This window comes from Myotis daubentonii, chromosome 3 (assembly GCF_963259705.1).
Source record: "Myotis daubentonii chromosome 3, mMyoDau2.1, whole genome shotgun sequence".
NCBI classification, from domain to species: Eukaryota; Metazoa; Chordata; class Mammalia; order Chiroptera; family Vespertilionidae; genus Myotis; species Myotis daubentonii.
The window spans coordinates 210,961,851-210,983,335 of NC_081842.1; the positions used below are offsets into that span (position 1 = coordinate 210,961,851).

General features: G+C 50.9%; 2 protein-coding genes across 6 annotated transcripts in view; one reads left to right on the forward strand and one right to left on the reverse strand.

Moving 5' to 3' along the window:
• Positions 1-2,145: 2,145 nt before the first annotated feature.
• SRARP (steroid receptor associated and regulated protein) lies at positions 2,146-4,377 on the reverse strand. Its single transcript, XM_059686250.1, has 4 exons — positions 4,373-4,377; positions 4,301-4,325; positions 3,688-3,796; positions 2,146-2,886 (listed from the first exon to the last, which is right to left on the reverse strand). Exons 1-4 carry the CDS (start codon positions 4,375-4,377, stop codon positions 2,432-2,434), a joined length of 594 nt encoding a protein of 197 aa, XP_059542233.1. The 3' UTR covers positions 2,146-2,431.
• A 5,577-nt stretch (positions 4,378-9,954) lies between these two features.
• Positions 9,955-21,485, forward strand: part of ZBTB17 (zinc finger and BTB domain containing 17) — a 34,174-nt gene continuing 22,643 nt past the window's right edge. For 4 of the 5 annotated variants that reach the window (XM_059691155.1, XM_059691158.1, XM_059691157.1 and 1 more), the window contains exon 1: positions 9,955-10,108. In XM_059691155.1, coding sequence (XP_059547138.1) covers positions 10,102-10,108 — 7 coding nt within the window. In that variant the 5' untranslated portion in view covers positions 9,955-10,101. Of the gene's footprint in view, positions 10,109-11,555; positions 11,680-21,485 lie in introns of all 5 variants that reach the window. The other variant, XM_059691156.1, reaches the window with a different exon arrangement.

Below are 21,485 nucleotides of genomic sequence, written 5' to 3' on the forward strand. Positions count from 1 at the left end.
GATCCCAGTACAAGAACTAGAGGAAATTTTTATTTATTTATTTATTTATTTATTTATTTATTTATTTATTTATTTTTAAACTATGTTTTGATTTTTAGAAACAGAGGAAGGGGAAGGGATAGAGACATCGATGAAAGAGGAACATCATAGATTGGCTGCCTCCTGCATGATACTGGGGATCAAGCCTGCAACCAGGGCATGTGCCCTGACAGGTAATCGAACCAGCAACCTCTTGATTCCTGGGTCGGTGCTAAACCACTGAGCCACACTGGTGGGGCTAGAGGACATTTTTTAAAAGGTAGGCCTGGTCATGTCACTCTGCTCACAATTTCCAGTGGTCCCATCTCAGAATAAAATCGAAAGACCTCACTGTGACCTGCAAGGCCCCACATAATGTGGCCCCTGCCACTTCTCTGGCCTCTCTGCTGGAGAAGGAGCACCTTTGTGGTGGGGCCCCATCTGTTTTGTCACTGCTCCGTCCCAGCTCCTAGCAGAGAGCCTGGCACCCAGTAGATGCCCAATAAATACTTGGTGAATGAATGAATGAATACCCCAACCAGACTGATTGTATGTTCCAGGTCATTCTTCCTGGAACACTCCCCACCCCTGCCTCCTTGCCTTTGTATGTTTCACTCACTGGTCAGATTTTAGCTTAGATGTTACTTCCTGCAGGAAGCCTTCCCTGATTTCCTCCCCCAAAGTGAGCTGGGCACCCTCCTCCAGCCCCAACAGCATTCTGTGTGCCCTATTGTTGCATTTATCAGAAGCTATGGCAATTAATAGTCACCTTTCTTGACTTCCCCACCAGGCTGTGAGCTCCAAGACAGGGTTAAGTCTGTTCTCTCTGAATCCCCTCTGCCTAAGAGACCTTACTAGGATGAGAGACCATTGACTCTATGGTTAGGAGCAAGAACTTGAGCACCAGGCTTTCTCTTTTTTACTTGGTATAATTTGGGGGTTATTATTATTATTAATTGTTGATTCTAGAGACAGAGGAAGGGAGAGGGGGAGAGAGAGAAACACAGGTTCTCATCCCAACTATACTAGTCCATGGGGACTTGAGTGGGTCCCTCAACCTTTCTGTGCCTCAGTTCCCTAATCTGTGAAATGGGTACCAAAATAGTGCATCCCCATACTGGCACAACGAGGATGTTGTTTCCCTGGCACAGAGCAAATGGTCAATACCTGTTAGCTACTAATGTTTGTAGGAACCTGGTAAAAACAGTCAATGAATAAATAAATGAACATTCAGCCATTTTAATCTGAGAGCCTTGAGACACTTCCTCTTAGACCTACATATACCCTCACAAACACCAGTGACCACACTACACTTCCTGCTGGGGAACCTGACTGCCCTATGGAGCAGAAGCCCCCCTTTTTTGTGTGCCTCTAGGGGGACAGCATGAACCTGGTATGCAGTAGATGCTCAATAAATAATATCTTGCCTTAACCAGTTTGGCTCAGTGGATAGAGCATCAGCCTGCAGATTGAAGGGTCCCAGGTTCAATTCCGATCAAGGGCATGTACCTTGGTTGCAGGCACATCCCCAGTAGGGGGTATGCAGGTGGCAGCTGATCGATGTTTCTCTCTCATCGATGTTTCTAACTCTCTATCCCTCTCCCTTCTCTGTAAAAAATCAATAAAATATATTTTTTAAATAAATAAATAAATAATATCTTACTTTATTTGTTCAAATATGATACTCCCCTCCCTTTTGCACACTTCCGCTCCCTCTTGTTCCCTTTATTCACTCGGGTTGCCGGATCCCACCGAAGTTCTGCTGGGTCTCCTGCCCTTGGGTGATCCACACACTCGTACGCCAGCCAAGACGACAGCGGCCAGCGTGTGCGCTGGGGCGTCCTGACGCCTTTCTGGTCTGCCCTGGGGTAAGATGCCGGCCCGGTGGCCCTGGGAGGATGGCTCCAGTGCTCGCTCCTTCTCGCTTTTTGTTTATTTTTTAATTACATCTTTAATGTTGAAAGTATTACATATGTCCCCCTCGCTCCCCCACTGACCCAGTCCCCCGCCCCAGGCCTTCACCACCCTATTGTCTGTGTCCGAAGGTTATACATATACATACAAGTTCTTTAGTTGATCTCTTCCCATCCACCTACCCACCCCTGCCTTCCCTCCGAAATTTCGCAGTCCCTTCCATGCTTCTACGTCTCTGGATCTGTTTTGTTCATCAGTTTATTTTGTTCATTAGAGTCCACATCTGAGTGAGATCATGTGATACTTGTCTTTCTCTGACTGGCTTATCTCGCTTAGCGTAATACTCCCCAGGTCCCTCCATTCTGTCTCAAAGGGCACGAGATCCTCCTTTTTTTACTGCTGCATAGCATTCCATGGTGCAAATGTACCACAGTGTTTTTTTTTATCCCCTCATCTACTGAGGGGCCAACCCCCTTTTCCCATGGTCAGGCTGTTCCAGTTAATCTTCCTGCCCACAGACACAGGAGGAGAAAGCTTTGAGCAAGCCTGTGACTGTTTCCCAAGCCAAATACCTTGTAGGCATTGTCTTTAAGGGGCTCCCCTTGGCCTCAGGGCCCCCCTGGGGGCATAGTGGGCTGAGTGGGGAGGAAGCTGGGGCCACAGTCTCTCTGCAGGGTGGCAGGGTGCCCCTGGCCTGGGCTATGTGCCCCCCACCCAGGATGGCCTCCTGAGTCAGATGGGGCTGGCTGTCCCCACAGAACAAGATATAGGTCTTCATTGGAGGGGTGACAGGTCCTAGGTAAGGACTGGGGCCTTGGAGTGGCACAAGGGGTGCTGCCAGGGAGAGCTGCTTTCCACTAGCACAGTCGATGACGAAAGTTAGGTGAGCTGCGGGCACGGCCTTCTGCTGGTGAGCTGCAGGCACGGCCTTCTGCTGGTGGGCCGGCTTCCCACCTAGAAGGAAGGCAAAGACCAAAGGTTGTGTTAGCACAGAGATGTGGTTCTGTTCATTCATCTGTTGAACCATGTGTTCATTCATCCCGCAGGCACTGACACACGTACATGGAAAGAGTGGGGTCTAAGGGCCTGGACTTCAGCCTCAGAGAGACCTGACTTTACATCCTGCTTCCCCTGCTCAGCCAGTTGCCTCCCAGAAGCAGGGACCACTTCCTGGGAGCTTCCCGTCTTTACTGTGCACACAGATGGCCCGGCATCTTGTCCACCCGCACATTCTGGAAGGGTGGGTCTGGGGTGGGGCCTGAGGCCCTCAGGGAGCACCATGCGGCCCTCCCCCTCCCCACATCAGACCAGAACCTCAGAGAACTCCTTTAGTGCCTGGTCCCCTTTGCCCCGAGGATTCCTGCTCTGTGCTTCCCTCCCAACACAAGCCCAGCACAGGGAGAAGCAGCTGTGAACCAATCCGTCCGCGTATCAGTGAAGCAAGTGCAAGAGCCGTTGTCTCTGAAGCGAAAGCCGGGGCTCTTCAAAAAGTGATGTTTCGAGTTACCCTAATAATAAACAATCCATTCTCTGCACTGTGTGCTCGTCACCACAACACAGGCTAACGGGAAGCTTCTGTTCTGCCAGGCTGGTTGATACAAGAAACAAACGTGAAGTCCATCCCCAGTTTGCAAACCCTGGCCGCCCAAAGGGAGGGTAGCTGTGCTCTGCCCTCACCTCCCAGCACCCTCAGCAGGGCTCTGCCCCTCTCCTCCCAGCACCTTCGGGGCTGAGGCAGCCTCTGCCACCTCCTACCTGAACTGGCGTCCAGCTCTGTCTCAGGGCCCATGATTTGGGCGCTGGCTCTCCGGTCCGCGGGGTCTTCTGATGAGGCCACCGCTGCTGCCACGGCACCTGGTCTAGCCTGGTTGGTGAGCGGTGGCAGGAGGAGCCGTTTTTGGCAGCCTCTTCCCGGATGTAGTTCCCCATCCAAGGACCAGACCTTTTTTATTTACCGGATCCGCTGAATGATGTCCTGTCCTCCCAGGAACCACAGGAACTGGCCTGGGGCAGCGAGGGATTACTTTGATCCACAGGGTTATGTCAACAAGGTTGTTGTTGGGTCTTCGGGAGGCAGGCCTTCGACCAAACAGACACCATTTCTTCCACCTTCAGCGGCTTCCTGTCTTGGGACAGGCCTTAGAACCTTCTCGTCCGGGCCCTCAGCTCCCAAGCCTCAGTCCTTACCACCAGTTTGGTTGCGTTGTGTTTTCTTCTACCTGAGCGTTTATGGGATGCTATGTCGGTAACATGCCCTTCGTCTGGGTGACCTAAACAAAAAGCATTTCTTTTTCCTCATGGTTCTGGGTGTTGGGGAGTCCACGGTCAAGGCGTCTGCAGATTTGGCTTCTGGCGAAGGCCTGCTTACTGGTTCGTAGAAGCGGTCTTTTGTTCTGGGACAAGGGGGCTCTAAGGGGGGTCTCTGTTATAAGGCTCCCACCTCATGATCTAATCACCTCCCAAAGACCCCCCCCCACACCTCCTAATGTCATCACACTGGGGGTCAGGTTTGAAAATATGAATTTGGGGAGGACACAGTCTACAGCATCCTTTACGCCCTGGCCAGTTTAGCTCAGTGGATAGAGCATTAGCCTGAGGACTGAAGGGTCCCAGGTTCGATTCCAGTCAAGGGCATGTACCTTGGTTGCAGGCACATCCCCAGTGGGGGGTGTGCAGGAGGCAGCCGATCCATGATTCTCTCTCATCATTGATGTTTCTATCTCTCTATCCCTCTCCCTTCCTCTCTGTAAAGAAATCAATAAAATATATATTTTTTAAAAATAAGTCCAATCAACTAAAAAGAAAAATACTTAACGAAGAAAATTGATATTGTTTCATTAAATGGGAACAGTATTACTACTATGAGTAAGAAGTAACTATGCTGGTGTGGCTCAGTTGGTTACGCATCATCCCATGCACCAAAGGTCACGGGTTGGATTCTCCGTCAGGGGTCAGGGCACTTGTCCGGTTGCAGGCTCCATCTCCAGCAAGGGGCATGCAGGAGGCAGCCCATTGATCTCTCTCTCTCTCCCCCCTCCCTTCCTCTATCTCTCTAAAACCAACTTAAAAAAAAATTAGAGGCCCTGACCGGTTTGGCTCAGTGGATAGAGTGTCGGCCTGCGGACTGAAGGGTCCCGGGTTCGGTTCCGGTCAGGGGCATGTACCTGGGTTGTGGGCACATCCCCAGTAGGAGGTGTGCAGGAGGCAGCTGGTCGATGTTTCGCTCTCATCGATGTCTCTAACTCTCCAACTCTCTCCCTTCCTCTCTGTAAAAAATCAATAAAATATATTTAAAAAAAAATTAGAGTACAGTGGGGCCTTGACTTACGAGTGTCCCGACTAACGAGTTTTTTAAGATATGAGCCGTCTGTCTGTCTGTCTCTCTCTCTCTCTCTCTCTCTCTCTCTCTCTCTCTCTCTCTCGGTCAATTTTTTGCTTTGAGTTGCGAGCTAAAATTCGGGTTACAAGCCAGCTTCAGATACCCCACCGCTAGTTGGCGCAGCGAACGTCACAGTGAACGCCACAACATCAGCCCAGCATCACGTGTCTCACTCGTTCACTTTTTGATTTGACATACGAGTAATTTGAGTTACGAGCTCCGGCACGGAACGAATTAAACTGGTAAGTCAAGGCCCCACTGTACTGTATTTTGATTCTGACATCGAAGGTGTGTTTTCCCCCACTCAACCAAGCAATTAACTCAGTTCAGACACTGTCTACCTGGAGATAGTACCTGGAGATAGTGTCAGACCCCACAGGTTATGGGCTCTCCTACAAGACTACTACCCCCACCCCCACTGGGTCGCAGGCTTGATCCCCACTAGGGGGCGAGCAGGAGGCAGCCGATCCATGAGTCTCTCTCATCATTGATGTTTCTCTCTCTCTCTCCCTCTTCCTTCCTCTCTGAAATCAATAATATATTCCAGGTTGTCATTGAGCTTCTATATATTAGAGGTTCCCACAACCCTCTCCTTGGGCTCGATTAATTTGCTAGAGCAGCTCACAGGGTTCAGAGAAACATGTTACTTCGTAGGTTGCCAATTTATTATTAAAGGTGAGGAGTGAGTAATAAAACAAGACCAAGTCAGTACAGCTAAGCTGACTGAAAATGGAATCTGTATAGTCAAGTTCACAAAACCAAGTGGACTGAAGCACGAGAAATAGATTTAATTGTACTTTAATGAGCCTGAGGACTTAAACTTTTGAACTTCTCAGCTGTACATCAATGCCTGGAGAGATACATAAATCCTATAGACAACCTTTGGGAGAATCAGGAAAGAATGTTCTCTTGTCCACACCACCAGACATCCACGTTGATGTAAGAAATGTCCAAACCTGTGGAGGATGGTCGTAAGGGTTTATTTGAGGCAAACTGACAACAGATGCGTGGGCGCAAGGTCTCCAATGCTCCGGAGAACAACAGGTTTGCAATTTCTTATATGCATTTGGAATTAAGACGGGAACATAAGGAAGAATACATGAAGGTTGAAGAGAGCAGGGTGGGGAGTGGGTTTCGGGATAGTTAAACAGATGCTGTGCTCTCTCTTTTCTTTATCTTTCTCTCTTCTTTTTAATTTCAGAGAGAGAGGGAGAGATAGAAACATCGATGATGAGAGAGAATCATGGATCGGCTGCCTCCTGCACACCCCACACTGGGGACGGAGCCTGCAACCGGAGCATTGCACGTGTCCCAACCAGGAATCAAACCATGATCTTCTGGTTCATAGGTCAATGCTCAACCACTGAGCCACACCAGCCGGGTTTAAGGGTGCTTGCGGTTTATTTCAAAGTTGAGTTAATCTAGATGCACAGAAACAATGGGATCGCTTACGGCAAGATAAACCTTTTACTAAAAAGTTATAGGCCTAGGGCTTGACTACTCACCATGACCTGCCGGGTTAGGAATTTATGATCGGATTATGGACCTCACAGGTAATCTGATCATCCACATCTATTATCTAGGAAGACCACAGACTTCTGGAAGATCAGCCTCTCACACCCACCCGGAGGCTAAGCAGGCAGAACTGCTTCTTTGGAACACTCTGGGCATGGCCTAGTTGTATTTCCTATTTGCAAATCCCTTGGAAAAAAAAATCTTTGTCATTCGTTTCTAGCCAAAGCCTCCTGATTTGATTTGACAGAGAATACAACTCAGGACCAGCCAGATGAAAGGTATGTGGGAAGGTGAAACCTGACAACCCAGGGGTCCGGGCTGCCTGTCACTACTTGAGCCAATGAAGCAGAGACAGGGTTGAAGCATATATGAGCGTTTATTCCAATACTGCCAGCAGCGTGGGGGAGCAGCAGGTCAGCCACAAAAATCCGCTCTGCCTCTCTCCAGAAGCCAACTCCTAATATCAGGTAGAAGACAAAGATGACATGAGAGAGTAGGGATTACAGGCCTGGGAAAGTAGTCAGGGTACAGCCATTACAAGTCATGCGGGCTGTGGGGAGGGGTTGCAGCGGGCGGGCACCTCCAGGCACCCCGGACTAGATTACAGGCAATAGGGGCTGGCGTTGTAAAGAGCAGTTATCTCCGGGACTAGATTGTCTCAGCCACGAGGTTGTAAATCTTTCCATAACGAGAGGCGGTTCTCGGGAAAGGAAGCTGGACTGCATTCTGATGTGAGCTCCCCTGTCCCAGGGCACACAACTCTCAGCCAGGTGAGAACGTGCTTCCTCTAATCAGAATTATCACAGATACCAGAGCATGGTTTATATTTCTTACAATTATAGTGAGTCCCCAATATTCTATTTTTTGACCCTAACAAAGGGATGAGGAGCTTCCCAGCTCTGAGCGCACCACTCTCCCCAAATCTCTATGTATTCACCAACCGGATGCTCCCAGAACCCCATTCTTTTGGGTTTTCCTGAAGGAATTATTGATTACATTATTGGTCATTGATGATAGAACTCAATCCCTAGCCCCTCTCTCCTCCCAGAGGAAAATTCCAACTCAGTACTCACTTGATTGGTTGTCCTTTCCCCATCCTCAGGTGACCTAGGCCCTAGGACCTAAGGGCAAAATCCACTTCATTAACATAACAAAGATGCCTTTATCTCTCTTCTCATTGGGAAATTCTGAGGGTGCTAGGAACTCTGTGCCAGGAACCTGGACCAAGAACCAAATCTATATATTTCCATGTATTATAAATCATAACATCACCGGCGTGGACTTTGAGATGGGGAGACTATCCCGGGATTATCTGAATGAGCAAAATCTCATCCTTAACACTAGTCCTTAAAATTGGGGAACACTTCCTGGCTGGGTTAGAAACGGATGTGGTGATGGCTCTGGCCAGTGTCGCTCAGTCGGTTGAGCATCATCCCCGCTGCCTGTTGCTCCCTTGGTTGCAAGTCTCATGGGGTCCCTTAGAGGTTAGGGGATGCATGCTGAGGGGGAAGGAGAAGAAGGGAATGGCACAGGCGTGCTCCCTCGGGGTTTTAAAGGCTGAGATTTAGGAGAGGTCTTGGGGGAGGATCAATGAAAATATTCCTCGGCCTTATGCTGATGGACCAAAATGAGATTTTATTCTCTTACTTGGCCTGTCCTTGGGTGTGGTTGGCAAATGGCGCTTAATTGGATTTCTGTTATCTGTCTCCCTGCGTAGGGTGATTTAAGCTGTTTTCCCCCTGGCTGGGGAGGAGAAATGCAAACCGTTTACTTTTTTTTTTTTTTTGGTTCGGGCCGGGAAGGGGGTAGGGGGCCTGGAATGGGAGGGGGTGGGGCAGACTGCGTAAAGGGTGCCTCCAAACCGGTTACTTTTAAGCGTCCTTAGTTTAAGGAAGATAGGCTTTAGTAGATAGACACAAACTGCTGGTTAACTCTCTGTCTCAGCTTCCCCATTCCATGTGTCCTGGAATTTTCCTTTGCCCCCGCCCAAAAGGGTCGCAAGTTGGATTCCCAGTCAAGGGCACATTCCTGGGTTTGAGGTTCACTCCCCGCCCCCGGCACTAGTGGCAAGAGTGTTGTTAAAATTAAGAATCATGTAAAATACACAAGTTCAGAAGTGAAAAAAGGAGCCCTAGCCAGTTTGGCTCCGTGGATAGAGCGCCGGCCTGCAAACTGAAAGGTCCCAGGTTAAACTGAAAGGTCCCAGGTTCGATTCCGGTCAAGGGCACATGCCTCAGTTGTGGGCTCCATCCCCAGTGGGGGACTTGCCAGAGGCAGCCGATCCACGATTCTTTCTCAGCATGGATGTTTCTCTCTCTCTTTCCCTCTTCCTTCCTCTCTGAAATCAATAAAAATATATATATTTTTAAAAAGTGAAAAAAAGAGAAAGCCCATGAACTGTGAGAAAACAGAGAAGTCAGTGGCCTGGCAGTTGGAGAGAGGCCACCGTCATAGGCAGCCAGGCTAGTTAAGGACACCAAGCGAGAGGGGGTAATGGGTGGCTCAGCAGACCCGTGTCTGTAGCTTCAGAACCGCACTCAGTTCACACCTGTGCTCCACCCTCTGCACCTGGGTTTTCCCTTCTCCGAAAGGGGAGAGAAATACTTTGCTAAGGTTGGTGAGAAGGTTTAAGGCAGTGGTTCTCAACCTTCCTCATGCCGCGACCCTTTAATACAGTTCCTCATGTTGTGGTGACCCCCAACCATAAAATTATTTTCGTGGCTACTTCATCACTGTCATGTTGCTACTGTTATGAATCGTCATGTAAATATCTGATATGCAGGATGTATTTTCATTGTTACAAATTGAACATAATGAAAGCATAGTGATTAATCACAAAAACAATATGTAATTATATATGTGTTTTCCGATGGTCTTAGGCGACCCCTGTGAAAGGGTCGTTCGACCCCCAAAGGGGTCGCGACCCACGGGTTGAGAACCGCTGGTTTAAGGCGATGACACAGTGCCTGGCTGTGTAGCGCTGAGCCGGTGAAAGCCGTTACTGTCACACTTGGAACAGAAAACCAAGAAATGGTTACACTCAGAACAACTCCAGATGCAAAAGTTCAGGTCAACTTCTGGGCAGCCGCGCGCATGCGCCTGGCGGCCGTGGGTCTGGCGCGGGCGCTGCGCTGGCGGCGGAAGTCGCAGCCGGGAAGCCGGCGAGGTCGGTTCCGCCCGACTCTAACATGGCGGCGCCCTTTGTCTGCCTGGAAGTGCCGTCCCCGACCTTCTCGCGGTCGTGATGCACCTCCCTAGGCGGCGGGGTCCGGGACATGGCAGGTGAGGGTCAGCAAGCGCTGGGCGCCGGGGGAGCCCCGCGATCCGGGCGGCGGCGGCGGCAGGCGGGGCGCGGCGGGGCGCCGGGACGGTTGTGTGGGGGAGGGGAGGAAGTGGAGTGGAAAGGGAACCGGCCCGAGTGGACCCCGCGGGGCGGGAGGCCGAGGGGCCGCCGGGCGGGGTGCGCCGCGCGGGGAGCGGGCGGGCCGGCGGTCTCGGCCGGGGAGCGCGAGTCAGCGCCCGGGCGGGTGACACCCCAGTTGGGAGCATCTCCGCCCCCGCCGCGCAGCTGTCACCGCCCCTTGACCCCGCGCGCCGCCGCGGGTGGGTGTTCAGTGGCCGCGAGGTGGCGGCGGCCGGGGCAGCTCACTTTCGCTGGCTGGGGCAGAGGCACAGGCCTGCCCGGGGGCTGGCGGTGCTGGCCGAGTCGGAGGCGAGACTGTCCCTGGACCCAGTTATTTCATCCATCCATTCATTCATTCCGCGGCTGGCGGTTCATCACCTGATGGGTTCTGACATTAGAGCAAGTGACCCAAGACTGGCCTCGTGGTTAAAAGTGAATCGTGGAGCCAGGCAGCTTGGCTTCCGTCTCTTAAGCAAGTTAGGTTCTTCCCCTCAGAGATGAGAGTTAAGATGAGTTAAGAGTAAGGAAGCCCACAGACCTCGTGACTCAGTGGTTGAGCCTTGACCTATCAACCAGGAGGTCAAGGGTTGGATTCAGGTCAGGGCACATGCCTGGGTTGCGGGCGCATTCCCCAGGGCGCATTCCCCATAGCCTATCTATGATTTTCTTTCATCATTGATGTTTCTATCTCTCTCTTCCTCTCCGAAACCAATAAAAATATATTTTAAAAAATAAGACATTAAGGGTGCATGCTATGGTCCACCCTCCGGGGAGCCTTTTGAATCTAGTTATGGAGTTTACATTTTAGGTTGACGGGAAGTCATTTAAGAATCAGATTTGTGGCCGGGCTGGCGTTGCTCAGTGGTTGAGTGTGGACCTATGAGCCAGGAGATCACAGTTCGATTCCCGGTCAGTGCACATGCCCAGGTTGTGGGCTCAATCCCCAGTGTGGGGCATGCAGCTGATCAATGATTCTCTCTCATCATTGATGTTTCTATCTCTCTTTCCCTCTATCTTCCTATCTGAAATAAAAAAAAAGTATTAAAAAAATAAAAGAACCAGCTTTGTGGCTATGTGAAAAATGTATTAAAGGGAATGACTCTGGAGGTCAATTAAGAGTATGCTAGAATATTTCAGGTGAGGAGTGACAGAGGCCACAGCAGACCAAAATGACCCAAGTTAACATTTATTGAGCACGTACTTTATGCCAGACTCTGTGTCCAGGGCTCTGCATTTGCCTGTGTTTGATGAATGAATGAAAGGGCAGCTCTTAAGGGAGCAGGTACCCTTTGGGTTCTCATCACATTTTGGGTGTCTTCGATTCAGGTAATGAGTGGGAGGAGGAGAGTCGAGCTGGAGTTCACCCAGACAAACTCAGGAAAGAGTAGCCTGGGCCACTTGGAAATCTGAGGTGTGTCTGAAATACTCAAGGATGAAACAAAACCAGCAGGTCAGTTTGTTTGTCCTTCTCAAGGCTCATGGTGATTCAGGTCACCCTTTCAAGATAGCCTATTTAAAAAAAAAAAACAAAAAAAAACCCCCCACATTATTTTTATTGATTTCAGAGAGAAAGGGAGAGGTAGAGAGAGAGATAGAAACATCAATGATGAGAGAGAATCACTGATTGGTTGCCTCCTGCACCCTCCCTACTGGGGATCGAGCCCGCAACCCGGGCATGTGCCCTTGACTGGAATCAAACCTGGGACCCTTCAGTCCGCAGGCCAACGGTCTATCCACTGAGCCAAACCAGCTAGGGCAAGATAGCCTTTTCTTTAAAATTATACAAATGACACAATCCTAGTTTAGGGGAAATTATTGATTTTATTGTTGTTTTACCAACAAAGACCAGCCTCCGTTAATCACTGGGTAATGATCACATCTTATTTTAATGAAGTGCAATCTTAAGATGCTCCAGCATAGCAATCCCAAAATACCGTGGCTGAAACAAAGGGACGTTTATTCCTTGCCCCTTATTAGTCTGGAAGTAGGGAGTCCAGAGCTGGTGGAGCAGCTCACTCTGTTTTGTGACGTCACCCAGGAGGTCACCCAGGAGCAGGGTTCCACTGATCATGGGGCTCTCCTTCCTCAAACCTGTGCTCCCATCTCACGGTCTAAGCTGGCTGCTTCAGCTCCTGCTTCGTGCATGCACTCCATTCGGCAGAAAGGACAAGACAGAGTGGGGAGCACACGCTCATTCCTTTTATGGTTCTGCTGTTTAAAGATACATATTTTGTGAACAACATGTCCCCAAACATAAGCATCTTGTGTACAAAGAATGACTCATGACTGTTCCAGTACTGGAGGGAAAGCTGGCCGAGAACCTGCTTGGTCCCCTGTGTGACTAGATTGCTGACTGTGGGTCTTGGGCCCAGCCTGCGGGGAAGTGCACTGTGCTGGTGAAAGTGGGCTGGGCATGCTTCCCAGGCCTCCATCTCTCCCAGGCAGGCTGATCTGGCTTGGGGAGGTTTATGTTGCTTGTGCCCAGGGAGTCCAGGCGTGGTTTTGCATTTAGCATTTTCAGAGACTGTGCTAGGTGCTAGGGGTGTGGGCCTGAGGAAGACTGGAACTCTGAGCTGTATGGACAGTCACAGTACACGTAAGAAGCACCATATTCCAAAGTGTGTGGTGCACAGGCTGACTGTTGGAATGCTCTACTGCGGTCGTGAAGATGTAGTGACAGTCTGTCTTGGATCGATAGCTGTAAAAGTCCCCTCAGAGAGGCAGCGACGACTCAGGTATTGGTGTGAGTCCCTGCTTCCCTGGCTCTGTGTCCTGAGGTCCAATTCCTTCATCCCTGCACCTCAGTTTCTTCGTCTGTACAATAGGGGTTACAGTCTCCACCTCAGAATTGTTTTGAGAATGATGTGAGGTCAGGCCTGTCATTCACAAGGTCTGATGTGCAAATGTTAGTTGCCTCCTGCTGCAAGGGGCGGGTGGTTCGAAGCCAGAGAGGGCAGTTAGGTGTGCAATCGAAGGAGGCCTAAGCCTGTGGGGAAACCAGGTTGCTGGCTCCCTCGGGGCAGGCGTTATCCAGGTTGTACAAAGACTGCCTCCGTTTCCTCAGCAGTTCCACCCAGCTTCCTAATTAAGTTGTCAATCGGCCCGGGCTGGTGTGGCTCCGTTGGTTGGCGTGTCATCCACAGCAAAAGGTGGCAGGGTCAATTCCCAGTCAGGGCACATGTCCAGGTTGTGGGTTCGATCCCTGGTCAGGGTATGCGCATGAGGTAACCGATAGATATTTCTCTCTCACATTGATGTTTCTCTCCCTCCCTCCCTCTCCCTAAAATCAATTTATTCTCCTTTTTATGTCTCTGGTTCTATTTTATTCATCAGTTTATTTTGTTCATTAGATTTCACATTTGAGTGAGATCATGTGATACTTACCTTTCTCTGACTGGCCTATTTCACTTAACATAATACTCTCCAAATGGTAAGAGTTCTTTCTTTTTTACAGCTGCGTAGTATTCCATTGGAAAAAAATCTCTAAAATCAATTTAAGCCCTAGCTGGTTTGGCTCAGTGGATAGAGCCTCAGCCTGTGGACTGAAGGGTCCCAAGTTTGATTCCAGTCAAGGGCAAGGGTTCCTTCCAAACTCAAAGGCTTCCAGGAAGCCTTCCTTACCCAGCCCCCACCTCAGCTGTTTGGAGCCCCTCCTCTGTGATTTCTTAGCACCCTCACATCGTAATCATAGGTTTCCTGCCTGTCTCCCTGCGAGACCCGGCATCTTGCATGCAGGGACAGGGTCTGGTTTCTCCTGTATTCCCACTGTGTCGCTCATTTCCTGGCACATAGCTAGTGCTCAGTGAACATTGTTGGACGGAGGGATGTTGGCTTTGATTGGCTGAAGAGGAACTGGCAGTTGAGGGTGGAGAGTACCTCAGTGTGGTGTGGGGTTGGCATGCGGTTGATTGAAGAGAGGGGCGGACCTGGTGGTGTATTTGGTATCTGGCTGTAATATGGGAAGTAAACGTGGAGAACTGTGAGAGTTTAGATAGTTTCTCTGTTTGTCTTTTCCCAGTAGAACAGGGTTTCTTATCCTTGACATTGTTGACATTTGGGCTGGCTAAGTTTGGGGGGGCTTCCTGTGCACTCGCGGATGTTAAGCAGCATTGCTGCCCTCTGCACGTAGATGCCAGGAGTACTGGCCGAACCCCAGCTGTGGCTACTGAGAAGGTCTGAAGGCGTGGCCAAACATCTCCTGGGGCAAAATGGCCCCCACCCACGAACTGCCCTGTAGGGCCAGGGGTAGAGGCAAGAACTAAGTTAGACACACCTGGGCTTATCCTCCTCCTCTGGCTTACCAGATGTATGCCTTTGGGCAAAGTACTCCACCTCTTTTTTTTTTTAATATATTTTATTGATTTTTTTACAGGGAGGAAGGGAGAGAGATAGAGAGTTAGGAACATAGATCAGCTGCCTCCTACACACCCCCTACTGGGGATGTGCCCACAACCAAGGTACATGCCCTTGACTGGAATCGAACCTGGGACCCTTCAGTCCTCAGGCCAACGCTCTATCCACTGAGCCAAACCGGTTAGGGCAGTACTCCACCTCTTTAGGCCGCAGTTTCCTCAGTTGTACAATGCGGATATTGATGACCTCGCACATAACTTTAATGGGTGGGATGATTGATGAGGTCATCCACTTCTTTTACTGGGCACAATTTTATTATTTTTTTGTATGAGAAAGCTTACTTAGAAAGTTACAGAGGCACAAGAATGGGCCCTTGGAGCTTAGAAGAGAGAAAGGTAAAGGTAACCCGCCTGTGGGGAAGAAGAGGGGGAAGGGAAAGGCATGGGCGTGCTGGGGGGGTGGGAAGGGCGCTGTTGGCTACAATTTTATAATAACTGAAACAATAGAGGTCAAAGAGTAAGCATTTCTGCACAATGATTTCAGCCTTTGCTACAGGTGTGTGTGTGTGTGTGTGTGTGTGTGTGTGTGTTTTGAGTGTCTGCATAGGCTCCTGGCACTCTCTAAGGTCCACCTGGGTATTAATAGCTAGTTAAGGTCGACCTTAACAATGTAATAACCACCAACACGCACAGAAAACCAGGGCTTGGGCTCTTGAATTCAAACCTGCTTGTTAGGAAATTGAGCTTCAAAGGAAGGAAGCCGAGGGCATGGGTGGAATTGAGGGTTGCGCGCGCGCGCGTGCGCGCGCGCACACACACACACACACACACACACACACACACACACACACACACACACACGTCTGAACAGCAGAGGCTCAGAGTGGGCAGTTGCAGCACAGTGGGAACCAGGCCAGAGAGCAGGCTTGATGGGTTCACTGTAACGTCAAACACATTCCACTTCTGGTCTTTCAGACCTTCGGAGGGCCTGTCAGCAGAGCCTGTCCTCCCCGCCCCGCCCTCAGCACTTCCTATACTGGAACTGTTCATCTAAGCCAGCGGTTCTCAACTGTGGCTGCACGTTAGAATCACCTGGGAGTCTTTTTAAAATCCTGATTTCTGGGCCTCATCCTCCGGAAATTCTGTTTCTTTGTTATGGGGTGAGGCCACAACATTAGTAACAAAGAAACAGAATTTCCGGAGGATGGGGCCCAGAAATCAGGATTTTAAGAAGATTCCCAGGTGATTCTAACATGCAGCCAAGGTTGAGAACCACTGATAAGCAATCTCTTTCCTGTCCTGAAAGGCAGGCTCCGCTGCCGGTGGGAAGCTGGCTGTCTCCCGGCTAACCGGCCAGGTGGGTGAGCACTTCTCATTTCAGTATCTCAGGCTGACTGGGCTCCTGTCAGGGACTTTCCTGGTTTCCTGTAATTAAGTCAACTGCCCAAGTTAATGCTTCAAAATAGTTTTTAAAGTCAGAAAGAAAATCTACACTAATAAAAGAGAAAAATGGTAATTGGCATACGACGATACCCTTTTCATTGGCTAATCAGGGCTATATGCAAATTAACTGCCAACTAAGATTGACAGTTAACTGCCAACAAGATGGCGGTTAATTTGCATATGTAGGCACAATGCAGGGAGGCGAAAGGGAAAGCAGGAAGAAGCCCCCTGCCACTGACAGTGATCGGAAACCCAGGGGGGAGCTAAGAGCTGGGGGGCAGGGCAAAGGCGGCCCCGGGGCCACCTTTGCCCTGCCCCCCAGCCATGATCGGAGAATCAGGCGCCTTTGCCGCCCTGGCCAGTGATAGCAGGAAGTAGGGGTGGAGCCAGCGATGGGAGCTGGGCACGGTCGAAGCTGGCAGTCCCGGGAGCTAGGGGTCCCTTGCCTGGGCCTAAAGCGGAGCCCGCAATTGCGGGGCCGCTGCAGCTGCGGGTCCCCGCTGCCCGGGCCGGACGCCTCGGCCAGAGGTGTTAGGCCTGGGCAGGGGCGGAGCCTGCAACCGCGGGGAGCTGGGGGTCCCCTGCCCAGGCCTGACACCTCTGCCTGAGGCCTCAGGCCTGGTCAAGGGGCCGATCCGGTGATTGGTGATCGGAGGGTGATGAGGGTCAACTCCTCTGGCCGAGGCATCATGCCTGGGCGGGGGGCTGAGCCGGGGATTGGGGGGATATGATGCTCCCCTTGCCCAGGCCTGAAGCCTGGGTCAGAGGCGCCAGGCTTGGGCGGGGGGTGAAGCAAGCAATCAGAGGGAGATGGGGGTCCCCTGCCCAGGCATGATTCCTGGGCCAGAGGCCTCAGGCCTGGGCGGGGCCCAGAGCCAGTGATCGGGGGGAGATGGGGGTCCCCTGTCCAAGCCTGACACCTCTGGCGGAGGCGTCAGGCCTGGGCAAGGGGCCGATCAGGTGATCGGAGGGTGATGCGGGTCTACGCCTCTGGCTGAGGCATCAGGCCTGGGCAAGGGGCAGAGCCAGCAATCGGAGGGGTCTGGGGGTCCCCTGCCCAGGCCTGATGCCTGGGCTAGAGGCATCAGGCCTGGGCTGGGGGCAGAACCAGTGATGGGGGGAAATGAGGGTCCCCTGCCCAGGCCTGACACCTCTGTCAGAGGCGTCAGGCCTGGGCAAGGGGCCGATCCTGCGATTGGAGGGTGATGGGGGTCAATGCCTGAGGGCTCCCAGTATGTGAGAGGGGGCAGGCTGGGCTGAGGGACACTCCCCCCCACACACACCCAGTGCACGAATTTCGTGCACCAGGCCCCTAGTTGTTGAAATTTGTAAAAGTTTATTTGGGAAACATTGGTAGGTACAAAGTATAAAGTATATACAGTATCAAGAATAAGATTCAAGGAACATGCTTGTACCCATCCCTCAGTTTACAAACAGGAATGATACCTTTAGAGTGGCCCTTCCCGACCCCCCAGATAATCACTGAAGTTAGCTCTTGTTATTCTCTTGCCTGCCTTTATAGTTTTACCACATGTGTTTGCATTGCTAAACAATGTATTGTTTAATTTTCCAGGTTTTTGAACTTGATATGGTCATGCTGTTTTCTTCAGTGACTTGAAGTTTTGGCTTAACATTTGTTTTTGAGATTAATCCATGGTGCATATAGTTGTATTGCTTTTTCATTGATGATTGTGTTCCATTGTATGAGAACTTATTGATCCTTTCTATTGCTGCTGGACATTTGGTTTGTTTCCAGTGTTTTGCTGAGACAAACAGTGCTGCCGTGAACGTTTGTGGGGCACACGCACAGCCTGTCCAGGATGCACCCCCAGGTGCGGGACTGAGTCACAGGGCGTGCGCGTTTTCATTTTGACCAAATGATACCAAATTGTTTCCGAAGTGGTCTCCCCAGTGCACTGAACTGACAGTTCAGTTTGCCTCACTCCCCCAGCATGGTGTTGCAGGGAGGTTGCCATAGGAGCTGTTCCAGTTGTTTACTTCACGCCCCTGTTGGTGGTGGTCATGCCACATGCCTCTGCCCTCTGGAAACAATGAGTCCATGATTTCTCTTGCCAGCCAGCTCCCCTCTCCGCCAGGGTGCTTAGTACGTGGAGCTTATTAGCAAGGCTGGGTTTCCTCTGGGCACAGTCCTTTACCAGGACTCACAGTTTCTGTACAGCTGGTGAAATGCCCTGTCAGAGTGGGAAACTGCAGCATATGCTCCAAGGCTCTCTGACCAGTTACTCACTTCCAACATTAATTTTTACCCAGCCGATGAATGCCTTAAGCATTTGCTTCAGTACTGGCAGGCTGCTGCCCAGACAGAGTACCGTTTTCTGCTCCTGCTCATGGGATATGTCTTGGCCACAGTGGAAACTGGCCATCTTTCCACTTTTTGTCAGTCTGATACCGGAAGCGGTACCTTGTGCTTATTTATATTTATACTAGAGCCCCGGTGCATGAATTCGTGCACCAGTGGGGTCCCTTGGCCGGGCCTAAGGGATCGAGCTGAAACTGGCTCTCCAATATCCCCTGAGGGGTCCCGGATTGTGAGAGAGCGCAGACCAGGCTGAAGGACCCCACCAGTGCACGATTGGGGCCAGGGAGGGACCGCAGGAGGGTTCGAGGGCATGTCCAGCCCGTCTTGCCCAGTCCCGATCGGCCAGACCCCAGCAGCAAGCTAACCTACCTGTCAGAGTGTCTGCCCCCTGGTGGTCAGTGCGTGTCATAGCAACTGGTCACCCAGTCGACTGTCTGCTCCCCTGGTGGTCAGTGCACATCATAGTGAGTGGTGGAGCGGCCTTAACATATCATTAGCATATTACGCTTTGATTGGTTGAATGACTGGATGACTGGACACTTAGCATATTAGGCTTTTATTATATAGGATTGCTCTGACTATTAGAGAGGTTGAATGAGAGAGAGAGAGAGAAACATCAATTTGTAGTTCTTATTTATGCATTCTTTGGTTGATTCTTGCATGTGCCCTGACCGGGGATTGAACTCGCAACCTTGGCGTATTGTTATAATGCTCTAACCAACTAAGCTACCCAGCCAGGGGAAACATCTTTTCTTTTTTTTTCTGTATAGAGTATATCTACTTCTTGTCATTCTTTCTTTCTTTTTTTACTTCTTGTATTTCTTTTGAAAATTACTTGTTCATTTCTTTGACTCATTTTTCTGTTGGGAGACTGTTGATTAATTTTTATAATAGCTTTGGTAAGATTTTCACTTATCATATAATTCACCCTTTTAAAGTTCATTCATGTTGTAGCATGTATGAACACTATTTTATTGTCAAATTATATTTTATTGTATGGACATACCACATTTTATTTGTTCAGTTGATGGACATTTGGATTGTTTCCACCTTTCAACTATCTATATATATAAAAGCCTAAGCAGCCGTTCAACCGGTAGCTATGACGTGCACTGACCACCAGGGGGGAGACACTCCGACCGGTAGGTTAGCTTGCTGCTGGGGTCCAGCTGATCGGGACTGGGCAAGATGGGCTGGACAATGCCCTGGAGCCCTCCTGTGTTCCCTCCCTGGCCCCAATTGTGCACCAGTGGGGTCCCTCGGCCTGGCCTGTGCCCTCTTGCAATCTGGGACCCCTCGGGGGATGTCGGAGAACCGGTTTCTGCCCGATCACTGCAGGCCAGGCCGAGGGACCCCACTGGTGTACAAACCCGTGCACCAGGCCTCTAGTTATGAATAATGCTGCTATGAACATTTGTCTACAACATTGGTTCTCAACGTTCCTATTGCCGCGACCTTTAATACAGTTCCTCATGTTGTGGTGACCCCCCAACCATAAAATTATTTTCGTTGCTACTTCATAACTGTAATTTTGCTACTGTAAACAGTATGTAATTATATATGTGTTTTCCGATGGTCTTAGGCGACCCCTGTGAAAGGGTCGTTCGACCCCAAAGGGGTCATGACCCACAGGTTGAGAACCGCTGGTCTACAAGCTTTTGTATGGACATACTTTCATTGTTGATTACTTTTTAAGAGTCTTTTGTATATCAGGACTAGTAGCTCTTATTTGGTTGTAGATATTTCCCCCCAGTTTATATTTGCATAAAATATCCTCTTGCTCATTTTGTCTTTCCTAGTCAAGTTTTATAAAATATTGCCCCACTGATGTGGCTAAGTGGATTAAGAGTCATCCCATGGACCAAGAGGCATAAAGAAAAAACATTGAGATTTCTGGCCAATCTTTCATACCCCTAAGATTTTAGTTTGTGGACCCTCCCTTCCCACTGTGGCCCTCCTAATCGGCCTTGGGACCGGCCTGGAGACCCTATAGAGCAGTCATGGTGTTGCAGGTGCCGTCTCTGTCTCTGTGAGTCTGTCTCAGTGTGTCCGTCTCTCTCTCCCTCTGCCTCTCGGGCTGCCTGCCTTAGGACCAGGAAGGAACCAGGCAGCACTGGGGCAGTTTCTAAGTTTCTCTTAAAGCTAAGCTTGTACTTTAGAGTGGCTGGCTGCAAAACTGCCCAGGCTGCAAGAGGTCCGTGTGAAAGCTCCTCCGGCGGGTGGAGGGGATTTGAGGGCTAGGAGGTTGGCAGCACTGTTTCTTCAAGGCAAGCTGGGGCTCAGACCTCCTAATCCCAGGGCTGCTGACCAAAGCTGTCTTCTAGAGCAGCACTCAGGCCTGGGCTCAGGAGCCTGACAGTTTTTATTTTATTTAGTTATTTAATGCTAGAGGCCCGGTGCATGAATTCGTGCACGGATGGGGTATGGCCCAATAGGGGCCACTTGGGCCGGGCCAGATGGAGGGAGGGGAAGCAGGAGGCTGGCCAGTTGGCCCCACCCCCCGATCAGGATGTGCAGGCCAATCAGGGGTGGGGTTGGCCAGGGGGAGAGGCCCTGGGTGGTTGGTGGGCTGGCCTCGCCCCCTGATCAAACTCCAGTCAAACTCCTGGTCATGGGGACAGTTTGCATATTGCCCTTTTATTATATAGGACTAGGGGCCCGGTGCACGAAATTCGTGCACTGGGTGTGTGGGGGTGGGGGGAGTGTCCCTCAGCCCAGCCTGCCCCCTCTCACATACTGGGAGCCCTCAGGCGTTGAACCCCATCACCCTCCAATCGCAGGATCGGCCCCTTGCCCAGGCCTGACGCCTCTGACAGAGGTGTCAGGCCTGGGCAGGGGACCCTCATTTCCCCCCATCACTGGTTCTGCCCCCAGCCCAGGCCTGATGCCTCTGGCCCAGGCGTCAGGCCTGGGCAGGGGACCCCCAGACCCCTCCGATTGCTGGCTCTGCCCCTTGCCCAGGCCTGATGCCTCGGCCAGAGGCGTAGACCCGCATCACCCTCCGATCGCCTGATCGGCCCCTTGCCCAGGCCTGATGCCTCGGCCAGAAGTGTCAGGCTTGGACAGGGGACCCCCATCTCCCCCCGATCACTGGCTCTGGCCCCCGCCCAGGCCTGAGGCCTCTGGCCCAGGAATCATGCC

Coding starts and splice junctions, on each gene's coding strand:
- SRARP (XM_059686250.1), bottom strand. Junction 3,797..4,300: donor AAGACCGCTTCTACGAACCA/GTAAGCAGGCCT, acceptor CTCACCAACCAG/GCTAGACCAGGTGCCGTGGC. Junction 2,887..3,687: donor AGAGCTGGACGCCAGTTCAG/GTAGGAGGTGGC, acceptor CCTTCCTTCTAG/GTGGGAAGCCGGCCCACCAG.